Source organism: Ceratotherium simum, chromosome 19 (genome assembly GCF_057802395.1).
Source record: "Ceratotherium simum simum isolate JZ-2026a chromosome 19, ASM5780239v1, whole genome shotgun sequence".
In the NCBI taxonomy this organism is placed as follows: Eukaryota; Metazoa; Chordata; class Mammalia; order Perissodactyla; family Rhinocerotidae; genus Ceratotherium; species Ceratotherium simum.
Genome location: NC_141918.1, coordinates 2340155 through 2366236, shown reverse-complemented (window position 1 = coordinate 2366236; position 26082 = coordinate 2340155). Strand labels below are relative to the sequence as shown.

General features: G+C 36.4%; 1 protein-coding gene across 6 annotated transcripts in view; it reads right to left on the bottom strand.

Annotated features, from left to right (window-relative positions):
• The window catches only part of SENP6 (SUMO specific peptidase 6), a 127304-nt gene that overhangs the window by 14590 nt on the left and 86632 nt on the right, over positions 1-26082 (bottom strand). For all 6 annotated transcript variants that reach the window (XM_014781070.2, XM_087443787.1, XM_014781071.2 and 3 more), the window contains 8 exons: positions 25343-25513; positions 21091-21124; positions 20480-20674; positions 19273-19499; positions 17404-17513; positions 17170-17286; positions 9153-9275; positions 8052-8144 (listed from right to left, as the gene is read on the bottom strand). In XM_014781070.2, the coding sequence (XP_014636556.1) occupies positions 8052-8144; positions 9153-9275; positions 17170-17286; positions 17404-17513; positions 19273-19499; positions 20480-20674; positions 21091-21124; positions 25343-25513 (1070 nt within the window). The remainder of the gene's footprint in view (positions 1-8051; positions 8145-9152; positions 9276-17169; positions 17287-17403; positions 17514-19272; positions 19500-20479; positions 20675-21090; positions 21125-25342; positions 25514-26082) is intronic.

The window sequence follows — 26082 nt, the reverse complement described above, 5'->3', positions numbered from 1 at the left end:
CAGCTTTGAAGAAGTTGGGCTTTATAGCCATAACCAATGTTTTGACCTAGCCTACCTATCTTTGGCTGGGCTAATTAGAGAGTATAGGTCTTATGATTAAAGCATGATTTTAAATAAATAGAGTTGGATTATAGTATAGAATGAATTTGTTTTCCATAGGGAGAGGAAAAAAAAGAACACAATCAGAAACTAGCCTGGCACAGCTAGGTTTATTAGACATAAAGAATCTGACAGAATACCAACCTCAGACAAGGTTACTCTGCAACCATGATTATATGAGACAAAGCAAGGCCATTTCATAATTTGTCTAAGCAGACACAAACATAAGGTCACAATGCAACCCAAAAAATACCCAACACCCCCCTTTTTCGCTAAACGAGGGAACGCTACTTTACCCAAACAAACCACAGCTTCCTTAGACCTTCCCACAAATCACCAAACCAAAGCCCAAATTCTGTTATAGGCTCTTTCAAACACACTTTTACTGAGAGGCTCCATGGTTGCCCATGGTACGTATTCTCCCTTGATGCAAGTAACAAACCCAAGTTGTCCAACTACAGGTGTATTCCTGGGGGTCTTTGGCTGGAGGGCATAGGAAAACAAAAAAAATGAAATACAGGAGTGATGTCAGCACCATGGCAGAATGAGCTCTCCCCCTTAGACTCTCCAACCCTAAGATACAACAAAAAGGACACTCCAGGGCCGGCCGCATGGTGCTCCGCTGCTGGTGGGCCGGGTTCAGATCCCGGGTGCACACCGATGTGTTGTGGCGGCATTCCATATAAAGTAGAGGAAGATGGGCACAGATGTTAGCCCAGGGCCAGTCTTCCTCACCAAAGAGAGGAGGACTGGCATAGATGTTAGCTCAGGGTTGATCTTCCTCACCAAAAAAAAAAAACGGACATTCATATACCAACAGAGGACATTCACACAACACAAAAGACGTCTGAGAGACCCATGCAGCCATACGTCTGAAGGTGGAGGTGTGGTACCCCTGGAGAAAGTGGAAGGAGGTAAGGAGAACTCCTCTCCTTCCCCAATGACAGTGACCCTGGGACTGGGACTGCATGGTTCTCTGAGGGGGGGCGGGAGGGGTGGCCCTCTGCAGGAAAACCGTCTCTCTCCAAGTTCTCTCACAGCCTGTGGGAAATTCCCATACAGAGGGGACTGAACTGTTGCAGGGGTGCCTTCATCAAGCTAGCACCCCAGGAGAGCACACAGCAAGGGAAGAATGAGAAGCCCCTGAGATCGGGCAGGGGAAGAAAGAGGACCCTCACTCTGGGACCACGCGGCCCTCAGAGAGAAAGGGGGGAGGGGCAGCCATTCACGAGAAAACCATCACTCTCCAAGTTCTCTCACAGCCTGTGGGAAATTCCGATACAGAGGGCACTGAACTGTTGCGGGGATGCCTTCATCAAGGTAGCACCCCAGGAGAGCAGATAGCAAGCAAGGAGGGAGAAGTCCCCAGCATCCAGTAGGTGAAAGAAAAAGCCCCTGCCCTAGCCCAGAGCACCAGCACAGCCAGTCGGCCAGAGCGCCTGTGCAGCACAGTGGGCTCAGAATACACAGCTCTTGACCCCCACCAAGTGGTGGCAGGTGGAAGCTGCAACCAGTTATTTCCAGAATGAGGAAAAATAAATCCATGTCCTCAAGCAGTATGCAAAAATATATTAAATCTCCAGATGGAAACTTCCAGAAGGAAAATGACAAGCACCTAGAAATCAATCCTGAAGGCACAGAAATTATAACCTGAATGACACAGAATTCAAAATAGCTATCATAAAAAAGCTCAAGGAACTACAAGAAAATACAGATAGACAATTCAACGAACTCAGGAAATTCTTCACGAGAGACTGAAAAAGGAAAACCATATAAAGAAAAACCAATCAGAAAGGTTTGAGATGAAAAACACAATGGAGGAGATAAAAATATGGAATCTTCAAAGAACAGAGCTGACAATATGGAGGAAAGAATTAGCAATATTGAGGATAGGAATGCAGAAATGCTCCAGAAGGAGAAGAGAGAACTAAGACTAACAAGAAATAAATTCTCCAAGAAATATCCAACTCAATTAGGAAATGCAACATAAGGATTATATTCCCTCCTTCTTCCAGAGGGAGAAGAGTGGGAAAAAGGAGCAAAGAACTTGTTCAAAGAAATAATAGCTGAGAACTTCCCAAACCTGGAGAAGGACCTGGAATTACAAGTAAATGAAATCAATAGATCTCCTAAATATAACAAGGCATACAGTAGTAAAGCTGGCAAAAGTCAATGATAAAGAAAAAATATTAAAGTCAGCAAGACAAAAAAAAAATAATGTATAAAGGAATTTCTATCGGGCTCTCAGCCGATTTCTCAGCAGAAACTTTATAGGCTAGGAGAGTGGAATGATATACTCAAAATTCTGAAAGATTAAAACTTTCAGCCAAGAATACTCTATCCAGTGAAAATATCCCTCAGATATGATGGAGAAATAATAACTATCCCAAATAAACAAAAGCTAAGGGAAGTTCACTGCCACAAGATCTCCACTACAAGAAATACTCAAGAAGGCCCTCATGCCTGAAAAAACAAAAGAGAGTGAAAGCGGATACAAAGCTTTGAGCAAGGAGAAAAACAGGTAAACAAAATCAGAAAAATTGCAGCTATCAGAATAGGTTAGCAAACACTTAATTATAACACCAAAGATTAAGGGAAAGAAAACACTAAAAATAAATATAACCTCATCACTTTAAACACAAACTCACAACACAAGATGGAATAAGTTGTGACTAATAATAACTTAAAAGGGGGAAGAGGAAAGAGGAAAGGAATGGACTTAGTCTAAGAGGCCATAAGAAAATGGACTATCTCATATACGAGATTTTTAATACAAATCTCATGGTAACCACTAAACAAATAATCAGAACAGAGAGACACATGCAATAAATAAAGAGAAAACTAAGAAAACCATCAAACAGAACTACCAAACTGAATTAGTAGTCTGAAACACATGGGATGAGAAAAAAAGGAAATGCAGAAGAACCGGAAAATGAGCAATAAAATAGCAACATTAAGCCGTCATATATCAATAATCACCCTAAATGTGAATGGACTGAATTCTCCAATCAAAAGACACAGAGTGTCGGGATGAATTAAAAAACAAGATCCAACAACACGCTACCTCCAGGAAACACATCTCAGCTCTAACGACAAAGACAGGCTCAGAGTGAAAGGATGGAAGACAATACTCTAAGTTAACGGCAAACAAAAGAAAGCAGGTGTTGCCATACTTCAGACAAAGTTGACTTCAAGGAAGAAAGCAGGTGCTGCCATATATCTGACAAAGTTGACTTCAAGATAAAACACGTAATGAAAGACAAAGAGGGGCAATATATAATGATAAAAGGGACACTTCACCAAGAAGACATATCACTTATAAATACATATGCACCCAACACAGGAGCACCAAAGTACATAAAGCAACTATTAACAAACCTAAAAGGAGACATTAACAACAACACAACAATAGTAGGGGATCTTAACACTCCACTTACATCAATGGATAGATCATCCAGACAGAAAGTCAACAAGGAAATAGTGGACTTTTTTTTTTTTTTTTAAAGATTTTATTTATTTATTTTCCCCCCAAAGCCCCAGTAGATAGCTGTATGTCACAGCTGCACATCCTTCCAGCCGCTGCATGTGGGACCCGGCCCCAGCATGGCCGGAGAAGCGGCGCGTCGGCGCGCACCCGGGATCCGAACCCGGGCCGCCAGCAGCGGAGCGCACGCACTTAACCTCCAAGCCACCGGGCTGGCCCAGAAATAGTGGACTTTAACGAAAAACTAGACAAGATGGGCTTCATATATATAGAGAGAGCACTCCATCCAAACACTGCAGATTACACATTCTTCTCAAGCATGCATGGAACATTCTCAAGGATAGACCATATGTTGGGAAACAACGCAAGCCTCTATAAATTTAAGAAGATTGAAATCATAACAAGTATCTTTTCCAACCATAATGCTACGCAACTAGAAATCAACTACAAGAAAAAAACTGGGAAAGTGACAAAGATGTGAAGACTAAGCAATATGCTACTGAACAACCAATGGATCACCAAAGAAATTAAAGGAGAAATCAAAAAATATCTAGAGACAAATGAAAATGAAAATACACCATACCAACTCACATGGGATGCAGCAAAAGCAGTCCCAAGAGGGAAACTCATAGCAATACAGGCCCACCTTAACAAACAAGAAAAATCCCAAATAAGCAACCTTAAACTACACTTAATAGAAATAGAAATAGAAATAGAAGAACAAACGAAGTCCAAAGTCAGCAGAAGGAGGGAAATAATAAAAATTAGGGCAGAAATACATGAAAATGAAACCAAAAAAACAGTAGAAAGGATCAGTGAAACAAAGAGCTGGTTCTTTGAGAAGATAAACATAACTGACAAACTCCTAGCCAGACTCACTAAGAAAAAGAGAAGGCTCAAATAAACAAAATTAGAAATGAAAGAGGAGAAATAACAATGGATACCACAGAAATGCAAAGGATTATAAGAGAATACTATGAAAAACTACATGCCAACAAACTGGACAATCTAGAAGAAATGGATAAATTCTTAGATTCATACAACCTCCCAAAACCAAATCAAGAAAAAATAAGAGAATCTGAATAGACGAAACACAAGTAAAGAGATTGAAACAGTAATCAAAAACCTCCCCTCAAAAAAAAGTCCAGGACCGGATGGCTTCTCTGGAGAATTCTACCAAACATTCAAAGAAGATTTAATACCCATCCTTCTCAAACTAATCCAAAAAACTGAAGAAGACCAAACGCTTCCTAATTCACTCTATGAGGCCAACATTACCCTGATCCCAAAACCAGACAAAGACAACACAAAGAAGAAAAATTACAAGGCAACATCACTGACAAACATAGATGCAAAAATCCTCAACAAAATACTAGCAAACTGAATACAGCAATACATTGAAAGGATCATACACCATGATCAAGTGGGATTCATACCAGGGAAGCAGGGATGGTTCAACATCTGCAAATCAATGTGATACACCACATTAACAGAACGAGGAATAAAAAGCACATTATTGGAGAAAGCATTTGACAAGGTCCAACATCCATTTATGACCAAAATTCTCAACAAAACGGGTACAGAAGGAAAGTACCTCAACATAAGAAAGGCTATATATGACAAACCCACAGTCAAAATCACACTCAACGGGGAAAAACTGAAAGCCATTCCTCTGAGAACAGGGACAAGACAAAGGTGCCCACTCTCACCATTCTTATTCAACATAGTACTGGAGGTTTTGGCCAGAGCAATTAGGCAAGAAAAAGGAATAAAAGGAATCCAAATAGGCAATGAAGACGTGCAACTCTCACTGTTTGCAGACGACATAATTTTATTTTTTATTTATTTATTTTTTTTGTGAGGAAGATCAGTCCTGAGCTAACATCCATGCCCATCTTCCTCCACTTTATATGGGACGCTGCCACAGCATGGCTTGACAAGTGGTGCATTGGTGCGCGCCCGGGATCTGAAACTGGGCTGCCAGCAGTGGAGCACTCGCACTTAACCGCTACACCCCAGGGCCAGCCCCCAACATGATTTTATACATAGAAAACCTTAAAGAATCCATTGGAAAACTATTAGAAATAATCAACAACTACAGCAAAGTTGCAGGGTAGAAAATCAACTTACAAAAATCAGTTGTATTTCTATACTCTAATAACGAACTAACAGAAAGAGAACTCAAGAAGACAATCCTATTTACATAATCGCAACAAAAAGAATAAAATATCTACAAACAAATTTAACCAAGGAGGTGAAAGAACTATACAAGGAAAACTATAAGACATTATTGAAAGAAATCGATGATGACATAAAGAAATGGAAAGATATCCCACGCACATGGATTGGAAGAATAAACATAGTTAAAATGTCCATATTACCCAAAGCAATCTACAGATTCAATACAATCTCAATCAGAATCCCAACGACATTCTTCACAGAAATAGAACAAAGAATACTAAAATTTATATGGGGCAACAAAAGACTCCAAAGAGCTAAAGCAATCCTGAGGAAAAAGAACAAAGCTGGAGGCATCACAATCCCTGACTTCAAAAATACACTACAAAGCTACAGTAACCAAAATAGCATGGTACTGGCACAAAAACAGACACACAGATCAATGGTACAAAACTGAAAGCCCAAAAATAAAACCATACATCTACGGACAGTTGATCTTTGACAAAGGAGCCAAGAACATAAAATGCGGAAAGGAAAGTCTCTTCAGTAAATCGTGCTGGGAAAACTGGACAGCCACATGCAAAAGGATGAAAGTAGACCATTACCTTTTGCCATACACAAAAATTAACTCAAAATGGATCAACAACTTGAACGTAAGAAATTATAAAACTCCTGGAAGAAAACATAGAAAACAGTCTCTGACATCAGTCATAGAGGTATCTTTTCAAATTCCATGTCTACTCAGACGAGGGAAACAAAAGAAAAAATAAACAAATAGGACCTCATTAGACTAAAGAGCTTCTACAAGGCAAATGAAACCAGGATCAAAATGAAAAGACAACCCACCAGCTGGGAGAACATATTTGCAAAACATATATCCAACAAGGGATTAATCTCCATAATATATAAAGAACTCACACAACCGAACAACAAAAAAACAACCCGATCAAAAAATGGGCAGAGGATATGAACAGACATTTTTCCAAGGAAGATATACAGATGGCCAATGGGCACATGAAAAGATGTTCAACATGACTAATCATCAGGGAAATGCAAAGCAAAACTACACTGAGATATCACCTTACACCCGTTAGAATGGCTATAATCACCAAAGGAAAAAATAACAAATGTTGGAGAGGTTGTGCAGAAACGGGAATCCTAATTCAGTGCTAGTGGGAATGCGAACTGGTGCAGCCTCTATGGAAAACAGTATGGAGATTCCTCAAAAAATTAAAAATAGAAGTACCTTATGATCCAGCCATCCCACTTCTGGGTATTTATCCAAAGAACTTGAAATAAACAATCCAAAGAGGCTTATGTACCCTATGTTCATTGCAGCATTATTCACTACAGCCAAGACATGGAAGCAACACGAGTGTCCATCCACTGATGATTAGATAAACAAGATGTGGTATATATATACAATGGAATACTACTCCGCCATAAAAAAAGAGAAAATCGTCCCATTTGCAACAACAAGGGATGGACCAGAAGGGTATTATGCTAAGTGAAATAAGCCAGACAGAGAAAGACAAACACCACGTGACTTCACTCATATGTGGAAGATAAACTAACACAAGGACAGAGAGAACAGTTTGGTGGTTACTAGGGGGAACGGCGTTGGGGCGGTGGGCACAAGAGGCGAAGGGACACATTTATATGGTGACTGACAAACAATAATGTACAACTAAAATTTCACAATGTTATAAAGTATTATGACATCAACGAAAAAAATGAAATACAAAAACTCTCGTGTCTAAATTGTATAATAATGCTATCCTATACATCAACGCGTCTCTAGTCATTGGGGGAGAGAATAACACAAAATGTTTCACCACCCTCATTTACTCAGAAAATAGCTTCAAGTAGTCAGCATGCTTGTCAATTTGAACAAATGGCATAAATCCAGCCGTCTTGTCTTCTTTTTGGTCAAGAGCCAAAGTGTGTTTTAAACTAAAGATTCAAATTCTTCTATGTGACCTAATCATCTTTCCGTAGGATGAAAGATGATTTTCTATAGGATGTCTGCTAGACCACAAGCATCATTTTTGTAAAATGACATAACTCCACAATTATCAATACAATGAAATTAGAAGGATCTCTTGTCTAGTGCTCGTAAAATTCATCTTACATGATTCACTGAAAAACTGAATTTTCATAAAATAAGTAGTATAATTATAGATATATCCAACAAATTTCAGGAAAAAGTTTAAAAATGGATGAATTCATCATCATAAACACATTTTCTAAAAATTGCCATCATATTTACATAAAGGAAATTTTTACTCACGCTTCATTAAGGGGTACAAAAATAAAATCCTTTTCAAAAATATCTACATGCCGGGTCCATGTTTTTACTCTCCCATGTCGCTTCTGCTGTATTCTGAAAGACAAGAGATAAACTATCAAGCTTCTGAAATGTTTCTAGGGCTTTGGCTTATATGCAGCAATATAAATTATGAAGATTAAGATGTTAACAGATCAAACAGTTGTATAAGATAATTTAACAAGTTGGAGAAAGAAAACAGAACATCTGAGATGGAGCTAGCAAGGCATGAAACTGCCCATCATTGAATCTGGAAGGAAGAGATATTTAATTTCTGCTACTACATAGTAAGGTGGACCAGTACTACTATTTTTATTATTGCAGAACTGGTCCTAACAGCTATATTGAGAAGTGTATCACACCATGACCTACGATAACTGAGGAGAAGAGAGCAAGAAAAGCGAGCATTATCTAATAGTAGATGAAGCAGGACAGACTATGAGCCTTGGTCAAAACCAATCACTATCATCAACTCTAATATGCAAAATTAGGAATCACTGAAATAGTAGAAAACATTATTTATACTATGCACGGCAGCCATTAATTCAAGACATTTAATAGCACTTATGACAAAAAATGTACCAACTCTTTGTGTGTATCTTCTGACCAATTATCAGCAAGTATTAGAGCTGAATGCCATCACTATGTGGAGAAGAATTATAAACAAAATAACTCAGGCCTAATATGTAGAACAGTACTTCCTTAACTTGTCTGAGAAGAATCATCCAAAGAACTTATTAAAAGTACAGATTCACAGGTTCCTCTCTTAGATATTATGGATGGAACATCTAGGGTAAAACAGAGCAATCTGTATTTAACAAGTAACCAAGTAATTTTTTTTTTAACTATCAGGCATATATCTACTGATCTAGATAGATATTACACCTAAAACCTTTATGAATTACAGGTATTCTGGAGGCTTTATAATATTATGGACTATATTGATTTTGCTAATTGATAATAGAATTAAATGATGTTTCCTCAACACAAATAAGAAATCTTTTACTAAGTTAAATATGAGTGGCTTACTACATCTGTTACATATTTTCAAAGAGCTTGACTTACGATAGATTAGATGTTTCATGAAGATTTCTCCTCTCTCTCTGATTAAGGCGTTTATAGAAAAAAGAACTGAATATATGAATCCGGTCAGCTTCCTCTTTCTTCAGTTTTTCAAGCACCAAATATCTATTTTATAAAAAATAATTCCAATGTAATGAATTTAACAGTTTATACTAAAAACAGTCAAGCAGTGATCAACCATCTACTTAGCCACCATCACTATTCCTTACAACTGAAAGAAGTTATTAGCAAAGTTTACTTCATATTCTAGACAATTACTACCAGATTATTCTCAAGTAATGAAAAGGGATAATTAAAGGTAAAACTGATTTGAAAGATCTAATATTTTAAAGTTACATTCACAAATGTTCACAGTAACATTATTTATAATAGCCACAAAGTGGAAATGACAGAAATACTCATCAACCGATGAATGGAAAAATAAAATGTGATATATTCACACAATGGAATATTATTCAGCAATAAAAAGAAATGAAGTACTGATACAGTAACATAGAAGAACCTTGGAAACATTATGCTAAATGAAAGAAGCTAGTCACAAAGGAGCACTTATTTTATGATTCCATGTATATGAAATGTTCAGAAAATGCAAATCCATAGGGACAGAGAAGAGAATGATGATTGCCTAGAGCTGGGAGTGGGGTTGGAGAGAAAAGAGGAGTCACTGCTAATGGGTACTTGGGTTCTTCTGGGGGATGAAAATGTTCTAATATTGATTGTGGTGATGGTTGCACAACTGTCTGAATATACTAAAAGCCCTGAAATGTACACTTTGAGTGAATTGTATGGTATGTGCATTGTATCTCAATAAAGCTATCATCTTTACGTACTGTTTATTTTGTTTTAAACAGTTCCGTTAATAAACCATGAAGACCCAGCCATACACTCCTTTTTATAAAAACAGAAAAGAAATAGAAAGAACCTGTACAGTGGTGAGGTTGTAACAATAACTCTTTACAGTGATCTTATATCGGTTCTAATTTTTCCTTGCCTTAGTTGTTTTTTCTATAGGTCTGTATCAAAAGAAATAGCAATGGTTCCTTTATATCACAAAGGGAAATGATGATATATTAAATTTAATTGTTTAGGTTCCAAAATCCCTCAAAGAAGCTATGCAAATTCAAGCTTATGACCATATTTATTTTATTAAAATGAGGATAGTCTGAAAGCCTTGTGAAATCTTACACAGAAACAGAAAATGTACCAGAGAGCACATTTTGTGACCTGTCACTTTTATCATAATATTTCATATTTCTTTTTTTTTTTTTTTTTTAAAGATTTTATTTATTTATTTTTTTCCCCCCAAAGCCCCAGTAGATAGTTGTATGTCATAGCTGCACATCCTTCTAGTTGCTGTATGTGGGACTCGGCCTCAGCATGGCCAGAGAAGCGGTGCCTTGGTGCACACCAGGGATCCAAACCCGGGCCACCAGCAGCGGAGTGCGCTCACTTAACCGCCAAGCCACAGTGCCGGCCCAATATTTGATATTTCTAAAGCTCAAATTCTGATGAAAAGGACATAACAAATTTCTTGCTTTAGGGCAACTCAGTGTGCCCCTACAAAAGATATTATAAGGCAGTGAATTAGCTCATGACAGTTTAAATCAATTGCTGAATTCTACAATAATAAACTCAAAACAGAGCATGAAGTGAACTATATTTGAGTTTGGGGGCTATACCATACTGGGTGAACCATGCAGCTTTTACCAGCCCAAATTACAATGGCTACTTTGTAAAACTGAAATGAATAAACAAAGGGATAATTCAACTTAAAAAAGAAAAGTTATTTGTTATTTAAGAAAACTGACTCTTTACTTCATATGTAAACAAATCCATGCATTGTTTTTTTTTAAAGATTTTATTTATTTATTTATTTTTCCCCCCAAAGCCCCAGTAGATAGTTTTATGTCATAGCTGCACATCCTTTTAGTTGCTGTATGTGGGACACGGCCTCAGCATGGCCCGAGAAGTGGTGCATCGGTGCGCGCCCGGGATCCGAACCCAGGCCGCCAGCAGCAGAGCGCTTGCGCTTAACCACTAAGCCACGGGGCCGGCCCCAAATCCGTGCATTTTAAAGTAACCAGTTTTGTCTTTCTGATCTGATATACATCCAAAAGAATTTCTGTGACTACATATTTTTGAGTTTTTTTATGTATGTGTCTTAGAACTATTAATTTTAGTTAGAACAGCCATGTCTCTTATTTTAGAATTAAAGGGAAACTTTAAGTTTATTACAAAAAACTTGTGGGAATTTCTTTCACTTGGGTGCATTTTTTTCTTTCAGCGTAAAACTTTAAATATCGAACGTCATGGTGAAGCTGTTCACTTGCTATTTCATAAAATGGACAATTTACCAATCACATCATGACTTCTGTAATGGTAGGATGAAGTTAAAAAATGATTCTAAGGTTAATCTGCAACTCTATGTGACTTTGGAAGTAACTTTTATTAACATAATTCCTTTCTTCTCTGCACTTGATTAACATTCTCTAGATGCAATGCCCTTCTACTTCTTGTAATACTGGCAAACTTTGTTTCTGATTTGTAAGAGTCAGAAATGGAAAAGAATGAGCAGCTCTGGTAGCAGCCAAATTACTTATTTTAATAGTGAAGTTTAAAAAAAAGTCTCCTCTATTTAATTCACTTCTAAGAATGTCATGAGACAACTAGACAAATATAAACACAGATTTCTAAAAAATCATGGATTTTGTCAGGTTCTCTTTTTTATTTGGAATACTGATTTGCATCAGAAAGGGAAGAACTTGTAGATAATGTAAGTTTACTGTATGAAATTTGTGTTAAAGTGTAACTATAGGGCCGGCCCCATGGCTTGGCGGTTAAGTGCGCATGCTCTGCTGCTGGCGGCCCGGGTTCGGATCCCAGGCTTGCACTGACACACCGCTTCTCCGGCTATGCTGAGGCCACGTCCCACATACGGCAACTAGAAGGATGTGCAACTATGACATACAACTATCTACTGGGGCTTTGCGGGGGGGGAATTTAAAGTGTAACTATAAAATCTCAAGTGGGGGCCAGCCCCATGGCTTAGCGGTTAAGCGCACGCACTCCGCTACTGGCGGCCCAGGGCTTGGATCCCAGGCACGCACCGACGCACCACTTCTCCGGCCATGCTGAGGCCGCGTCCCACATACAGCAGCTAGAAGGATGTACAACTATGACATACAACTATCTATTGGGGCTTTGGGGAAAAAAAAGGAGAAGGATTGGCAATAGATGTTAGCTCAGAGCCGGTCTTCCTCAGCAAAAAGAGGAGGAGTAGCATGGATGTTAGCTCAGGGCTGATCTTCCTCACAAAAAAAAAAAAAAAAATCTCAAGTGGCCTCCTGAAAATATAAAGCATTTCAAGAATATAAACAAATGACCATAAAATCTCTATTATAATGTAAAAAGTGCAGATTAAGTATGAAATAGAATGAACTAAAATGTAAAGAAAATATGGCAGTTCAACTTATTTTTTAGATCCACTTATATGCTTTCAAACAAAAAACCATTTTAAATACAAAGACTTAAATAGGTTAAAAGTAAAGGGGTAAAAAAATACATACCAAGAAAACACAAACCAAAAGAAAGCTAGAGTAGTTATATTCATTTTGAACAAAGTAGGCTTAAGAACAAGGAAGATTACCCAGGATAAAAAGGGACATTACATTACAATAAAGGGGTCAATTCTCCAAGAAGACATAAACATGTATGTGCCTAACAACAGAGCTTCAAAATACATGAGGCAAAAACTGACAGATTTGAAAAGAGAAATAGACAAACCTATAATTATAGCTGGAGATCAACAGCCTTCTAAATAAGTGATCAAAACAAGTAGGTAGAAAATCAGTAAGGAAAGAGATGACCTGAACAGCACTATCAAACAACTTGACCTAATTGACATTCACAGAACACTTCACCCAACAACAGCAGTGTTGTTCTACACATTCACTTAAGACTTTTCAGTAGCTTGGTTTGTTAAGGCAGCATGCATTAGGATTAAGAGATAACATCTTTTTAAAAAAATTATGGAAAAAATGAATAACATAAAATCTATAACTTAACCACCTTTAAGTGTATAGTTCAGTCAGCAGTGTTAAGTATATTCACATTGTTGTGAAACAGATATCCAGAACTTTTTTATCTTGCAAAACTGCAACTCTATATCCATTAAACAACAATCTCTTTTCCCCTGCCCCTCAGCTCCTGGTAACCACCATTTACTTTCTTTTTCTATGAATCTGACTACTTCAGATACCTCATATAACTGGAATCATACAGTATTTGTCTTTTTGTGACTGGCTTATTTCACTTTGCATAATGTCTTCCAGATTCAGCCATGTTGTAGCATGTGACAGGTTTCCTTCTTTTTACAAGGTGAATAATATTTAATTTATGTATACACCACATTTGGTTATCCATGTATCCACCAATGGACACCTGGGTTGCTTCCACCTCTTGGCTATTATGAATCATGCTACTATGAACATGGTGTGCAAATATCTCTTTGGGACCCTACTTTCAATTCTTTTGCATATACACTCAGAAGTGGGATTACCCTATATATGGTAGCTCGACTTTCAATTTTTTGAGGAACTACCATACTGTTTTCTCTATCAGCTGTACCACTTTATACACCCACCCTGCAGTGTACAACGGTTCCAATTTGTCTACGTTCTTACCAACACTTGTTATTTTCTTTCTTTCTTTCTTTTTTTTTTAATAGTAGCCATCCTAATGCATATGAGGTGATATCTCATTGTGGTTTTGATTTGTATTTCTCTGCTGATTAATAATGTCCAGGATCTTTGCATAAGCTTGTTGGCCATTTGTATGAGATAGCATCTTTTGATGTAGCTATCAAGAACTTTGTTTGAACTTGTCCTTGAATGTGTCTGTTAGGTCTCAAAGTGGTCTACATCTGCAAAGCCAGCCATCTAAAATCTAGGGCAGTTTCTCTTGCCAGCAAATCTATGACACATTTATAACTTAGTGAAACATATTCCATTACCATTAAATCCTCAAATAGAAAAACAGTGTCTTTGAAAAGGTGGTATAGTTAACATAAATAGGCATATAATATTACCCCGACATTAAGTAGATCCTGTTGGTTGATGGTGTTGTTGAGTTCTTCTGTATCCTTGCTGATTTTGTTCAGTTCTTTCAATTGTTGAGAGAGGGGAATTGAAGTCTCCAGCTATATTTGTGGATTTTTCTGTTTCTTCTTTTAGATCTATCAGTTTCTGCTTCACATATTTTGTAGGTCTGTTGTATGGTACATACTCATTTAGGATTGCCAAGTCTTCTTGGTGGATTCACTCCTTTATCATTGTCCTCTCTAGCCCTGGTAATTGTTTTTGCTCTTAAGTTTACTTTATCTAATATTAATACAGTAACTCCTGCTTTCTTCTAATATTTGCATGGTATATCTTTTTTTATCCTTTTCAGCTTACATATATCATTATCTCTGAAGTAAGTTTTTTGTAGACAGGACATAGTGTAATCCACTCTGCCAATCTTGGCCTTTTAATTGATATATTTAGTGCATATGAACTGAATGTAGTTAATAATATGTTCTATCTTCTAGTTCACTAATTCTTTCCTCTGTCCTCTCCATTCTACTGTAGAGCTTACTCATTGCTTTTGTTACTGTAGTTTTAGTTCTAAAATTTCCATTTCTTTCTTTATATCTGTTTTTTCATAAATTTCATGTGTTCATAACTGTTCATTAAAGAATTTTTATGATGGATGCTTTAAAATCTTTGTCAGATAATTCTAATATCTGTGCCATCTCTGTGTTGACTGTCTGATTGTTTTTTCTCATTCTGTTTGAGATCTCTCTGGTTCTTAGTGAGACAAGTAACTACCAACAGAAATCTGGAAATTTTGAGTATTATGTTATAAGACTCCAGATCTTATTTAATTCTTGTGTTTTAGCAGGCCTCCTCTGGCACCACACTCCAGTGGGTGACATGGGTGCTACCCTCATTACTGTCAGGTGGGGGCAGAAGTTCAGCTTCTCTACTAGGCCACTATCAACATGGGGGAGCTCCATGTTACCAACAGACAGAGGTGGAAGGCTCCCTCATTATCCTCCAAGAAACAGGGTGCAAGTCGGGCTCTATACTCGACCATAATTAGCTTAGGGTCACTGTGACCCTAACCAATAACAATAACCAATTGTTATTCTTAGCTCTTATTTGCCTTAACCTCTGCTGTATTGATACCACTGAATGTATCTTTCTTTAAAGCTTTCACCTCTCTTCAATTTCATGATATCACTCTTTCTGGATTTCTTCCCTTACCTCTCAAATACTTTCAGAATTTATTTAAAAAAAAAAAAAAAAAAAAAAAGAATTTATTCATGGGAGTCTCTTTCCTCCCTATCAAAATCTACTCTCCAGGTTCGGCCATAGCTCTTTTTCTCATTCTATATCCCTATCTAAGCAATTTCATCCATTCTCACAATTAAACTACCACTTTCAAAGTAAAGCCTCCTATATCTCCAGGCCAGAACTCAACTGACCACCAGAACCATAAATTTTACTGTTTACTAGTACTGTCCCTTTTGCTATATCACAGACATCTAAAAGGGAACTCTTCCCCTCCCCCACCCAAACTTGTTTTGCATTCATCGCTTCAGTTAGTGGCAAAATCATTTAGCAGGTCTCAAATAGTCAGAACAGTAGGAGTTAACTGGCACCCATTTCTCTCCTTCTTAATATCCATTCAATCAGTCCCGGAGTCGTGCTAAACAATTCTACCTCTTAAAACATTTCATTATTTCCTATTCACTCCAACTAAAATGCCTTAAGTAGGCTTCTTGTATCACCTTTTCTTAAACCATCTCTCATCTAGACATCCACAATGAACATGCTAGCCAAATGATCTTAAGGAAACTCAATTATGATATCACTGCTCTGATCAAAACTTTTCTTTTTTTTTGGTGAGGAAGATTGTCCCTGAGCTCACGTCTGTGCCAATTTTCCTCCACTTTATATGTGGGACGCTGCCACAGCACGGCTTGATGAGTGGTGTGCAGGTCCGGGCCAAGGATCCGAACCTGCGAACCCTGGCCGCTGAAGCAGAGCACGCGAACTTAACCACAATGCCATGGGGCAGGCCCCAAAACCTATCATTCTTTATAACAATGTTTTCCTTTCCCAAACTGTGGGTTGCAACCATTAGCAGGCTATACAATCAATTCAGCAGCTTTCAACAATCAGATTTTTTTAAAAATTGTTTAAGAAAATACATTTGAATAACTAGAAAATATATTTGAACAACTAGAAAATATTGGAATGCACTAATCACACTGATAGTTGTTTTGTTTCATATACACAACCATTTTATATCACAAACCAGTAAACACATACAAATTTATACATGTATAAACACACTGCACATACATGTATATGCATGTGTATACTGGGTCATGATGCAAGCTCTTCCAGGAAAGCTTCTTGGTCCCTCATATTTCCAAGCCCCCACAGAGAATGAAGCATTCTTTTTCTGCATCTTCTGCTTTAATCTCATATTTGTGTTCCCTACAAGACCATAAACTTCTAACATAGTACTTGGCACAAAGCTGGCACTTGGTGAGCATTTATTGAAGGAAATGAGTGAAACCGTACTTCTGTGCTTGCTCAACAAATTATTACCTAACTTAGGGCAGTAACGATTTTTTAAAGGCTTAAGACACTATAACAATAACAACATAATAAGTTATCATTTATGAACACTTTGCATGTGTCAGGTATTTTTCCTAGCACTTGACATGTATTATCTTATTTAATTTTCACAACCCTTTTAGATATTATTCTTCTTCTCATTTTTAAAATGAGGAAACAAAGTACAGACATTAAATAACTTTCCAAATGTCACACAATAAGTGGCAGTGATGGAATTCAAAACCCAAACAATTTTGACTCTAGAAAGCAAAGACATACATTATAAAATGTTGAAGATTTGCTAAAAGGTTAGTAGAAAATCAACTTACTTCAAATAGAAGTCTATAATAACATCATTTAAAAATTCTCCTTCACTTAGACAGTGCAGGTCCTCATTAGTAACGGAGATGCCTCCCTTAGCTGGAGGTGGTGGATATACTATCAATCTGTAACAAAATAAAAAACCAAGCAAATAAACAAATACATACATATATATATAATTGAAGTGCAATAAAACAAAGAAGAAATTTAAGACTGTTTCAAATGTAAAGGAATTTTCTCACTTTTCTACAGGGCCCATGAAGATGGTGTGACTCTCTCCAGTTTCTTCCTCATCATCAAAAAACTGGAATTCTTGTTTGTTTTTAAGTTGTATTTTAGATTCAAGGGACACCTGGTAAGGAAAATTATAAATTTTCGAAGTCAATTGGTAAAATTTTCAATAAAAAGAGCAAGCACAAGGCAAAAGTGCTTTTTAATTAAAAAGAATTAAAAATATGAATCTAAAAAGTATGCATAATTTTTAACAATTAAAGATAAAGACGAGGGCCAGCCCCCTGGCCTAGTGGACTGCTCTGCTTCGGCAGCCCAGGTTTGGTTCCCGGGTGTGGACCTATACCACTCGTCGACGGCCATGCTGTGGAGGCGACCCACACACAAAATAGAGGAAGACTGGCACAGGTGTTAGCTCAGGGCGAATCTTCCTCAGCAAAAAATAAAAAACAAATAAATAAAATAAACAGGCAAACTAGGGTCCACTTTATTTGTAGCTTCTAGCACGGTGAAACTCTTCCCATTTTTGTAACAACGGTTTTTCTGGTATCTTGTCTCTAAGATCTCTACTATCCTAGTAAATTAGATTATGTTAGTAAAATCCAAAGAATAGACATAGTGATTTTTTCATTCTAGCAGTGGAGGCCTACCTAAGTTCAGTGGCTAGGCAATCCACGGGACATGGGAGCAGAGGCTCAGGGAACACAGTCCAATGAGCTTGAGGCCTCTAGAATCACGGAGTCCTTAAAGGAAGAGTCTTCCATTGAAATTTGAGTCCATTACAGCTGCCTTAAGGCTCCAGCTGCTCTTTTCTTCCTCTGGAATTATCTCCTATAGCCAATCCTGCAAAAGAAGGGGAATGATTCCCCTTCCTTCTTCTGTTCTTTTCCTCAACCCACTAACTGTGTGAATAGCTCTTCTCTGGTGAGACCTTGCTCAACTTCACCAAGATTGCGCCTTGGATGGCCCTATTTCCAAGGCTATAGCCAGGCTGAAAGATTTTAAGTATTCCCAATAAACTAAGTCAGAAAAATTCAGTTGCTGCGGTAGGGGACAAATTTAGAGTATTTAAGTTACATTTGTATTATTTAACATTATACTGTGTTACAGTAGTACTGTGGCCTTTGGTTCAGGTGGCTTCAGAATTACCTACTACATCATTAGTTATTCTAGAATTGGATACATATGTTGACAGTCAGGATAAAATGGTATGTATTCTTCACTTCCCAAGTTTTCAACCATGTATGCACATTTTACATTTAAACGTACATCAGGGACAAAATTCCTTTATTTGTATTGAAGCCAATGGCATCACTGGGAACCACCAGCAAATTTAAGAAACCAGGTAACAATCAATTTGAATGTAGCAGTGTATCTATGTTGAGGGTGGGAGAAAAAGAAGAAAAGATGAAAGAAAAAAAAAAAGGAGACAAAAAGTAAAGACAAGAATAGAGTATGGAAAGGAACTAAAAATGCTTCTGAGACCTGTACCAAGAACTATTTGTGTCACAAGTCACTTACCCACCATTAATGTTTTAACACAAGACAGCTTACAAATCATATATAACAGCAAATAATTCTGAAACGGAATTCAAAAGATCTAACTTCGAAATAAACATTATGATAATGAAACATATTTCCCTTTAAAGCTACCCATTATTTTAAAATTATATTTAAAAAAGTATGGGGCTGGCCCCGTGGCTTAGCGGTTAAGTGCATGCGCTCCACTGCTGGCGGCCCGGGGTTCGGATCCCACATACAGCAACTAGAAGGATGTGCAGCTATGACATACAACTATCTACTGGAGCTTTGGGGGAAATAAATAAATAAAATTATTTAAAAAATAAATAAATAAATAAAAAAGTAAAAAACATAATTACATTTTTAATTTTGTTTTCTTTTTGCACACAACTTCCTTTGATGTTCTCTTCATAGGTTCTTGTACAGGCAACAAGTCTGCTATTGGCTTCTTCAAAGGGAATTTTCGCAAAAAAATTAGACACCTTATTCTTTATACCAATGTCAGTAATGATATTTTCAAATACCATATTTGCTTGAGGATCAAGGCCATTTTGAAAGATTAAAATTATATATTGTTCTTCCAAATCTGAAAAGAAATCAATATAACTATAAGTCTAAAAGAAAAAAATAAGTAAATAGATATTAGAAAAAGAGTAACAACTAATTATTCCCAAGAATATCACAAGAAATCTTGGTATAAATGTTCAAAACAATGTTTGGCATACAGTGGATATACAATAAATACTGAAATAAAACCAGTGACAGTGTTACCTGACAATGTCACCTAAGTTATTAAGAGAAAGGAACTAGAACAAATTACTCTAGCAGCAGCTCAAGAACAAATCTATTCATGGATGTAACTAATTTACTTCACCTAATAGGATCCAAATATTTTTATAGTTTTAAATATATAACAATCAACATTTTTGTCAAACACAAATAAGAAATTGCCAAGTGAACTGCTGTTACCTCTCGAGTTTTATTTAACTGCAAACACTGCTATTCACTTATGTGCCAGCTCTGGCAGCTTTAACAGCAGCTATCATTTACTCAACATGAAGCTGAGGCAGCAATTATTGCTGAAAACTATGTATTTCACAACTAGTCACACCACGCCATAAGTGGTAGAATGGAAGGGAAACCCTAGAGAACCACATCTATTTACTGGGGAGGATGAAGGCACCTTCCATGAACTTGCAAGCTTCCTATTCAGGCTAAGTTTCAAAGATTCCACATTTATATGGTTGATCTACACTTAGCACCTATCAGTGCATTAAGAAAATTCATTTTACTCAGATAATGTAGTATTAAAATAAAGAACGCAGATCTTTTGAGTTTTAACTCATTTTGAAAACTTTCTAAATGGGTAAACCTAGGTTTTATCTTCAGACCTTCTACTTTCTGTGGGTTTCTCCTCATCTGTAAAATGGAGGAAGTAATATCTATCTTACAAGGTCGCTGTAAAGACTATAGATAATATACATCTAAGGCCTCTATCAGAGTGCACCCACCTTCTGCTATTCAATGAGTTGTATGTATTATTATAATCTGTTCTACATAACTTACTTGTTAACTTATTTATTCCTTTACAATCACTCCAAGCTTTATCCTCCATATTCATTTGCAGTTGCATGCTCAGCTTTTGATAAACTGCTGGTATCGTCTGAAGAAACACTACTGGTAATTTTCGGACATTACACCATTCACATTTAGTTAGATCAGAGGTATTTAAAGTAATCCCTACAGGATCGTTTTCTGGTTCTGGAGGAAAGCAAATGGAAACGGAAAAGGAATCAATTCTAAGAGGGCAAAAGCATGAATGGAGAAAATTGTGAGGAAACACAAGTTTCAAGTTAAACATATATTTATTATGCTCTGTAAACAGTAACTCTAGTGGGAAATGAAGAAAAATCTTTATAACTATCTTAAAGAAGCTTCTACATTTTTTTTCCTATGAAAAGAGGGTTCTAATGAAGTGTATTTATAAAATTAAAGATAGGTTTTGTGATGTTACAGAATGAAATTACACCATCAAGATATATGCCCTTTGTTAAGGACATATATGTAATAACTAATCATCTTTAATGAATTCCATGAATATCATTTAGTCTTTTATTCCTGTAAAGTGCTTAGTGTAAACAAAGCCTTAGTGAATAAAAAAACATAAAACAGCTTACCTTCTAGCTGTATCTTGATAAAATCTAAACAAAACTGAAAAATAAGATAAATTAGTACCAATCGTAGATTTTTGAAGATTTTGCTACAAACACCATGAACGACATATTTGGGACCTAGACTATAGAAGGCAGAAAAACTGAACCATCTATCACGTGCTTAAATATGAGATGAGATATCCACTCCACCCCCAAATTATCTCTCAGAAAGGCAGCCTTCACTTTTTCTATTCAAGTACTTAGAACATTTCTTATATTACTGACCTATTTCTTATAACTTCAAAGAGAAGTTGACAGAATACTACAATGAACACCCAAATACTCCTTACCTGGATTCACTAACTATTAACATCTTGCCACACCTACCTCCGTCACTCTTTTTATGTATATACACCCTTCTCTTTTGATAAACCAGCTGAGCAGGTTTAAAGCAGGCTGAGAAAATCACGACATTCAATCGCTAAGCCCTTCAGCATATATCTCCCAAGAACTAGGGCATCTTCCTATACAACCAAAACATCATTACCTCATCTAAAAAAATCAAGATTAACTTCATTCAACATAAGTTCATACTCAAATTTCCTCAACTGTTCAAAATTGTCCATTATTGCTGTTTTAACTTTTTCCTGTCCATGATTCTGCCACGGTTACATTACACTTGTCTCTTCTGTCTACTCCTGTCTAGACCAGAAACCTGCCTCTCTCTATTCTTCTTGACATGGACTTGGAAGAATCCAACAACATCCTGGACTTGAATTCCCTCCTTTTTAAATTCAGGCCACACATTTCCAGCAAACACAGCACAGAGGGGATGTTTTATACCTCCCACTACATCACAACAGAAGGCACTTGATGTCAGGCTGTCCCACTGTTGATACAAGCGTGGTGCAGGCAGTGTGTGAGGTTTTTCCACTGTAAAAATATATTTTTCCCTTTGTAATTAAATAGTAATCTGTGGAGAGATACCTGAAAGCTTCTGACTATCCTGTTCCCTAATAACCTTTCTCCCAATGGTTTCTGCCTGAATTGGTTATTACTGGTGGTTATAAAAAGGTGATTTTCCAACTAAGTATTTTAATGTGGAGAAGACATATTAAGCCTGATAACACCCTGACTTAATAATCACGTGTGTTTATGTAAATTAAGAGAATCAAAAAGGGAGACAAGAACTTTAAAATGCATTAAAAAATAAGTTGCATCGATATATAGAGGGACGACTAGATACATGAAAAGCAAGTTTAGTAAAATGCTAATGGCAGAAGCTAGCTGTGAGTTTTATGATTGTTCACTGTAAAATTCTTCCAACTCTTCTATTTGAAAATTTTCACAATGTAAAAAAAGGAAGCAAGAAAATACAAAATAAATTTAGTAATTACCACAACAATAGCAAAGTCTAGAATGTCACTAAACACACCTTCTAAAGATTGTATTGCAAAGGAATACGTTAATTGGTTTTACTAGAAAGTAACACATTAATTGGGGATCAAGAATGGGTACTTGTAGCGTGGGAAACATTTCAACATACACAGAAGCTGAAGTTATATGCTTTAGAAAAGTATGTCAGAAAAAAAGTGTAAATAACTATCACAAACACTAATGCATAAGCATCTGAATAAAACTGTTGCATGAGAAGTAGGAATAAAAAGAAGCATGTCTAAATATTTGTCATTCAAAAATTTGTGTGCAAGTAAATTACTCACAAATATTAATATTGCAAGTAGACATTGGGCTATTTGACCTACATCCCCAAGAGTTTCTAAATTTAAGTTGGCCGAAAATCCTTTACTTCCTATCTTCTCAATTTTTTCACTGGAAAAATGAGGGACTGCACTATATTTGGACATATATGGTATTCCTAATAATGTGAGCCATTTTCCTTAAATAAAATATTTAAATAAAAGTATTTACAGTTAAATAAAATTGGCACTTCTAGATAGTGCCAATTCTAACACTGAGTGAATTTAAAATAATTAAATAAATGACTATGAAATTTGAGAAAACATTTAAAATCTGTTTCTTAGATTAATAATGACATGGCAGATAAACCATTTCACTATAAAACATAAGGAAGTTATGTTCAAGAAGAAAATGTCAAATTGTCTTTTTACTACACTATCTAAAGAAATTACAGGGCCGGCCCCGTGGCTTAGCGGTTAAGTGCGTGCGCTCCGCTATTGGCGGCCTGGGTTCGGATCCTGGGCGTGCACAGACGCACCGCTTCTCCGGCCATGCTGAGGCCGCGTCCCACATATACCAACTAGAAGGATGTGCAGCTATGACATACAACTATCTACTGGGGCTTTGGAGGAAAAAAATAAATAAATAAAATCATAAAAAAAAAAAAAAAAAGAAAAGAAATTACAGATCCACTATACTTCATCAAAGGACATTTTTTGGGAAAATCCCATGGCACAAGGAAGGTTAATACCAGAGACTGCAAACTTTCACCACATTATAAGCACAACTACTTTTTGGCTGAAATATTTCATTTAGCATTTTATTTTATTTTTATTTTATTTATTTATTTTTCCCCCAAAGCCCCAGTAGATAGTTGTATGTCATAGCTGCACATCCTTCTAGTTGCTGTACGTGGGACGCGGCCTCAGCATGGCCGGAGAAGCAGTGCGTCGGTGTGTGCCCGGGATCCGAACCCGGGCTGCCAGTAGCAGAGCACGCACTTAACCGCTAAGCCACGGGGCTGGCCCAAGCATTTTAATTAAAGAAAACCTGTATCAACACATTTTACATTACACATACTGCCTTTTATTTCTTAAAGTAAACTCACAAAGTTACTTTTTCTTCACCAGATCAGATATATTCTAACCTGTAACTTTCATGTAAAAGAAATTTCATTCAAATTTTAATGTAATTCTTGCTAGATAGCCTTGGGACTAAACATGCAACTTCCAACTAAATGTCTAAATTACCAGCAAAACCTTAATCATACTGAAAAGTTCTGAATAATGGTGTTAATGTAGGGGAAAGCCATAATACCTAAAGGGTACACCTGGAAATTTCTGAGGTATAGTGACATAGAATCACATTTTAAGTTAACTGACAGAAACCAGGAAAGATAATCTGTACTATGAAGGCTTGTAACAAAACAGAAGTTTAATAAATCCCCGAAAACCTTGACGTATTGTTACAATGTTATTGGGCAATAATGGATAGATAGTCTATATATAATTTGCTTTAAATCTCTGGAGTACTTAAAGTTTTTATATTGTGAGAAACTGGAGTTTTTTGATGAAAAAGAAAAAAATGCTAGTTTCCCATACACCTTTGCTCTGGTAAGAAATCAGGTCCACACTTCATTTTCTCCTATAAACTAACCTATAACGTTTTTTTTTTCCTTTTGATCATATTATATCCTAGAAAATAAATAGTTATTATTCACCATAATTTAAATAATAAAACTATATTTTAACTTTCTTGATGTGATATAATGTATTTTCTTAAAATACTGCTTTATGTATAAAAGACAACACTGGCAGAGTTTGAAAGAATAGTGGAAAACAGTCAGGGACAAGTTAAGGCATTAAAAAATAAAGGCTTACAAAATAAGTGCAGTGCTATAGGAAGATTAAGCTACCAACAATGTGTAAAACACATTAGAAAGAAGAAATACGACGACTAAGAAGGCTGGTTAAAGAGATTACATTAAAATTTCAAATAGAAAAGACACATTTGAATGGGATTGGTGGCAGGGGAACAATAAGTAGACAGGAATGACAGAGAAGATAAAGGGACTATAGAAAGTCCTTTGGACTTGGTGGACACTGAACTAGTCCAAAAGCACAATGTGTCTTGGGTGGCAACTGTAGTCCAAAAACCCACTTCTAGGCATCTTGATGCAAAACATTTTTCTGCTGACCCCAAAGTTTTTGCATTCTTCTTTCTCCCATTATAGTTCTTTAAAATACTCTTTTCATGCATTGAGCTGGCATGAGAATAAAACAGTAACATATTGGAGGGTTTTCTAACTCAGTGAGAATATTAAGTATCTTCCTATGATGAATATGTCCCTATCTTGAATATTACATTACAATAAATTTTTTATCCACTGATTTTTAAGGTGAGGAGCTATTTATAATTGTTTATATACTCTTAAAGCAATATGAAATCTTAAAATAATTTAATATTCTATTAAATACTTTATCATACAAATTTTAAAATATTACATATTAGTCTTAGCCACGTAATTTCGAATCTTATAATGTGGTACATACAGTAAAGTGATTAAGAATGTACTTACAATAACAGGCTCTATTAAAAGCCGGAAGAGTGTTCCTACTCGTATACTTCGACAGTTTAAAATGACACTGTCAAAAGAACTTTGGCAGCTTAAAGAGACAGGATCAACTAAAGTTTCTTGAGAAATCACTTTGCGACGTTTTAGAGGTGTGTTGATAATAGAATTACCAAACTGAAAAAGAAAATTTTCACTTAATAAGTTACTAAAACAAGGCTGCAAACTAAGTACACATATGCAAAGAAGAGCCAATATAAGAAATATAATTATCAAAACGTAAGATTGATTTTACTTCAACAGTGTTAGATGAAGTAAAAACATTGATTTTATATAATAGTAAACCCCTTCTATTTTATCTAGCTGACACTTTATCTAGTTATTTCCTGAAATTCAAGTAATAGCACAGGCAATGAGGAATGGCACTCTGGGAATCAGACTGCCTGGGTTCAAATCACAGCTATATCACCTTTTACAGATCTGATCTTGTAAAACTTAATAACTCCTTAAGTTTTCGTTTTCTAAACTATAAAATATGCAGAATATCTATTCAAATAAGCTAACGCATATAAGCAGGTTAGCACAATGCTTCATGCACACTAAAATGTTGGATAAAAGTTAGCTAGTAACAGTGGTTGTAGTACAGTCACGTGTAGCGTAAGGAGGGGAACAGTTCTGAGAAACGCATCATTAGGTGATTTTACCATTGTGCGAATATCATGGAGTGTGCTTACACAAACCTTGAT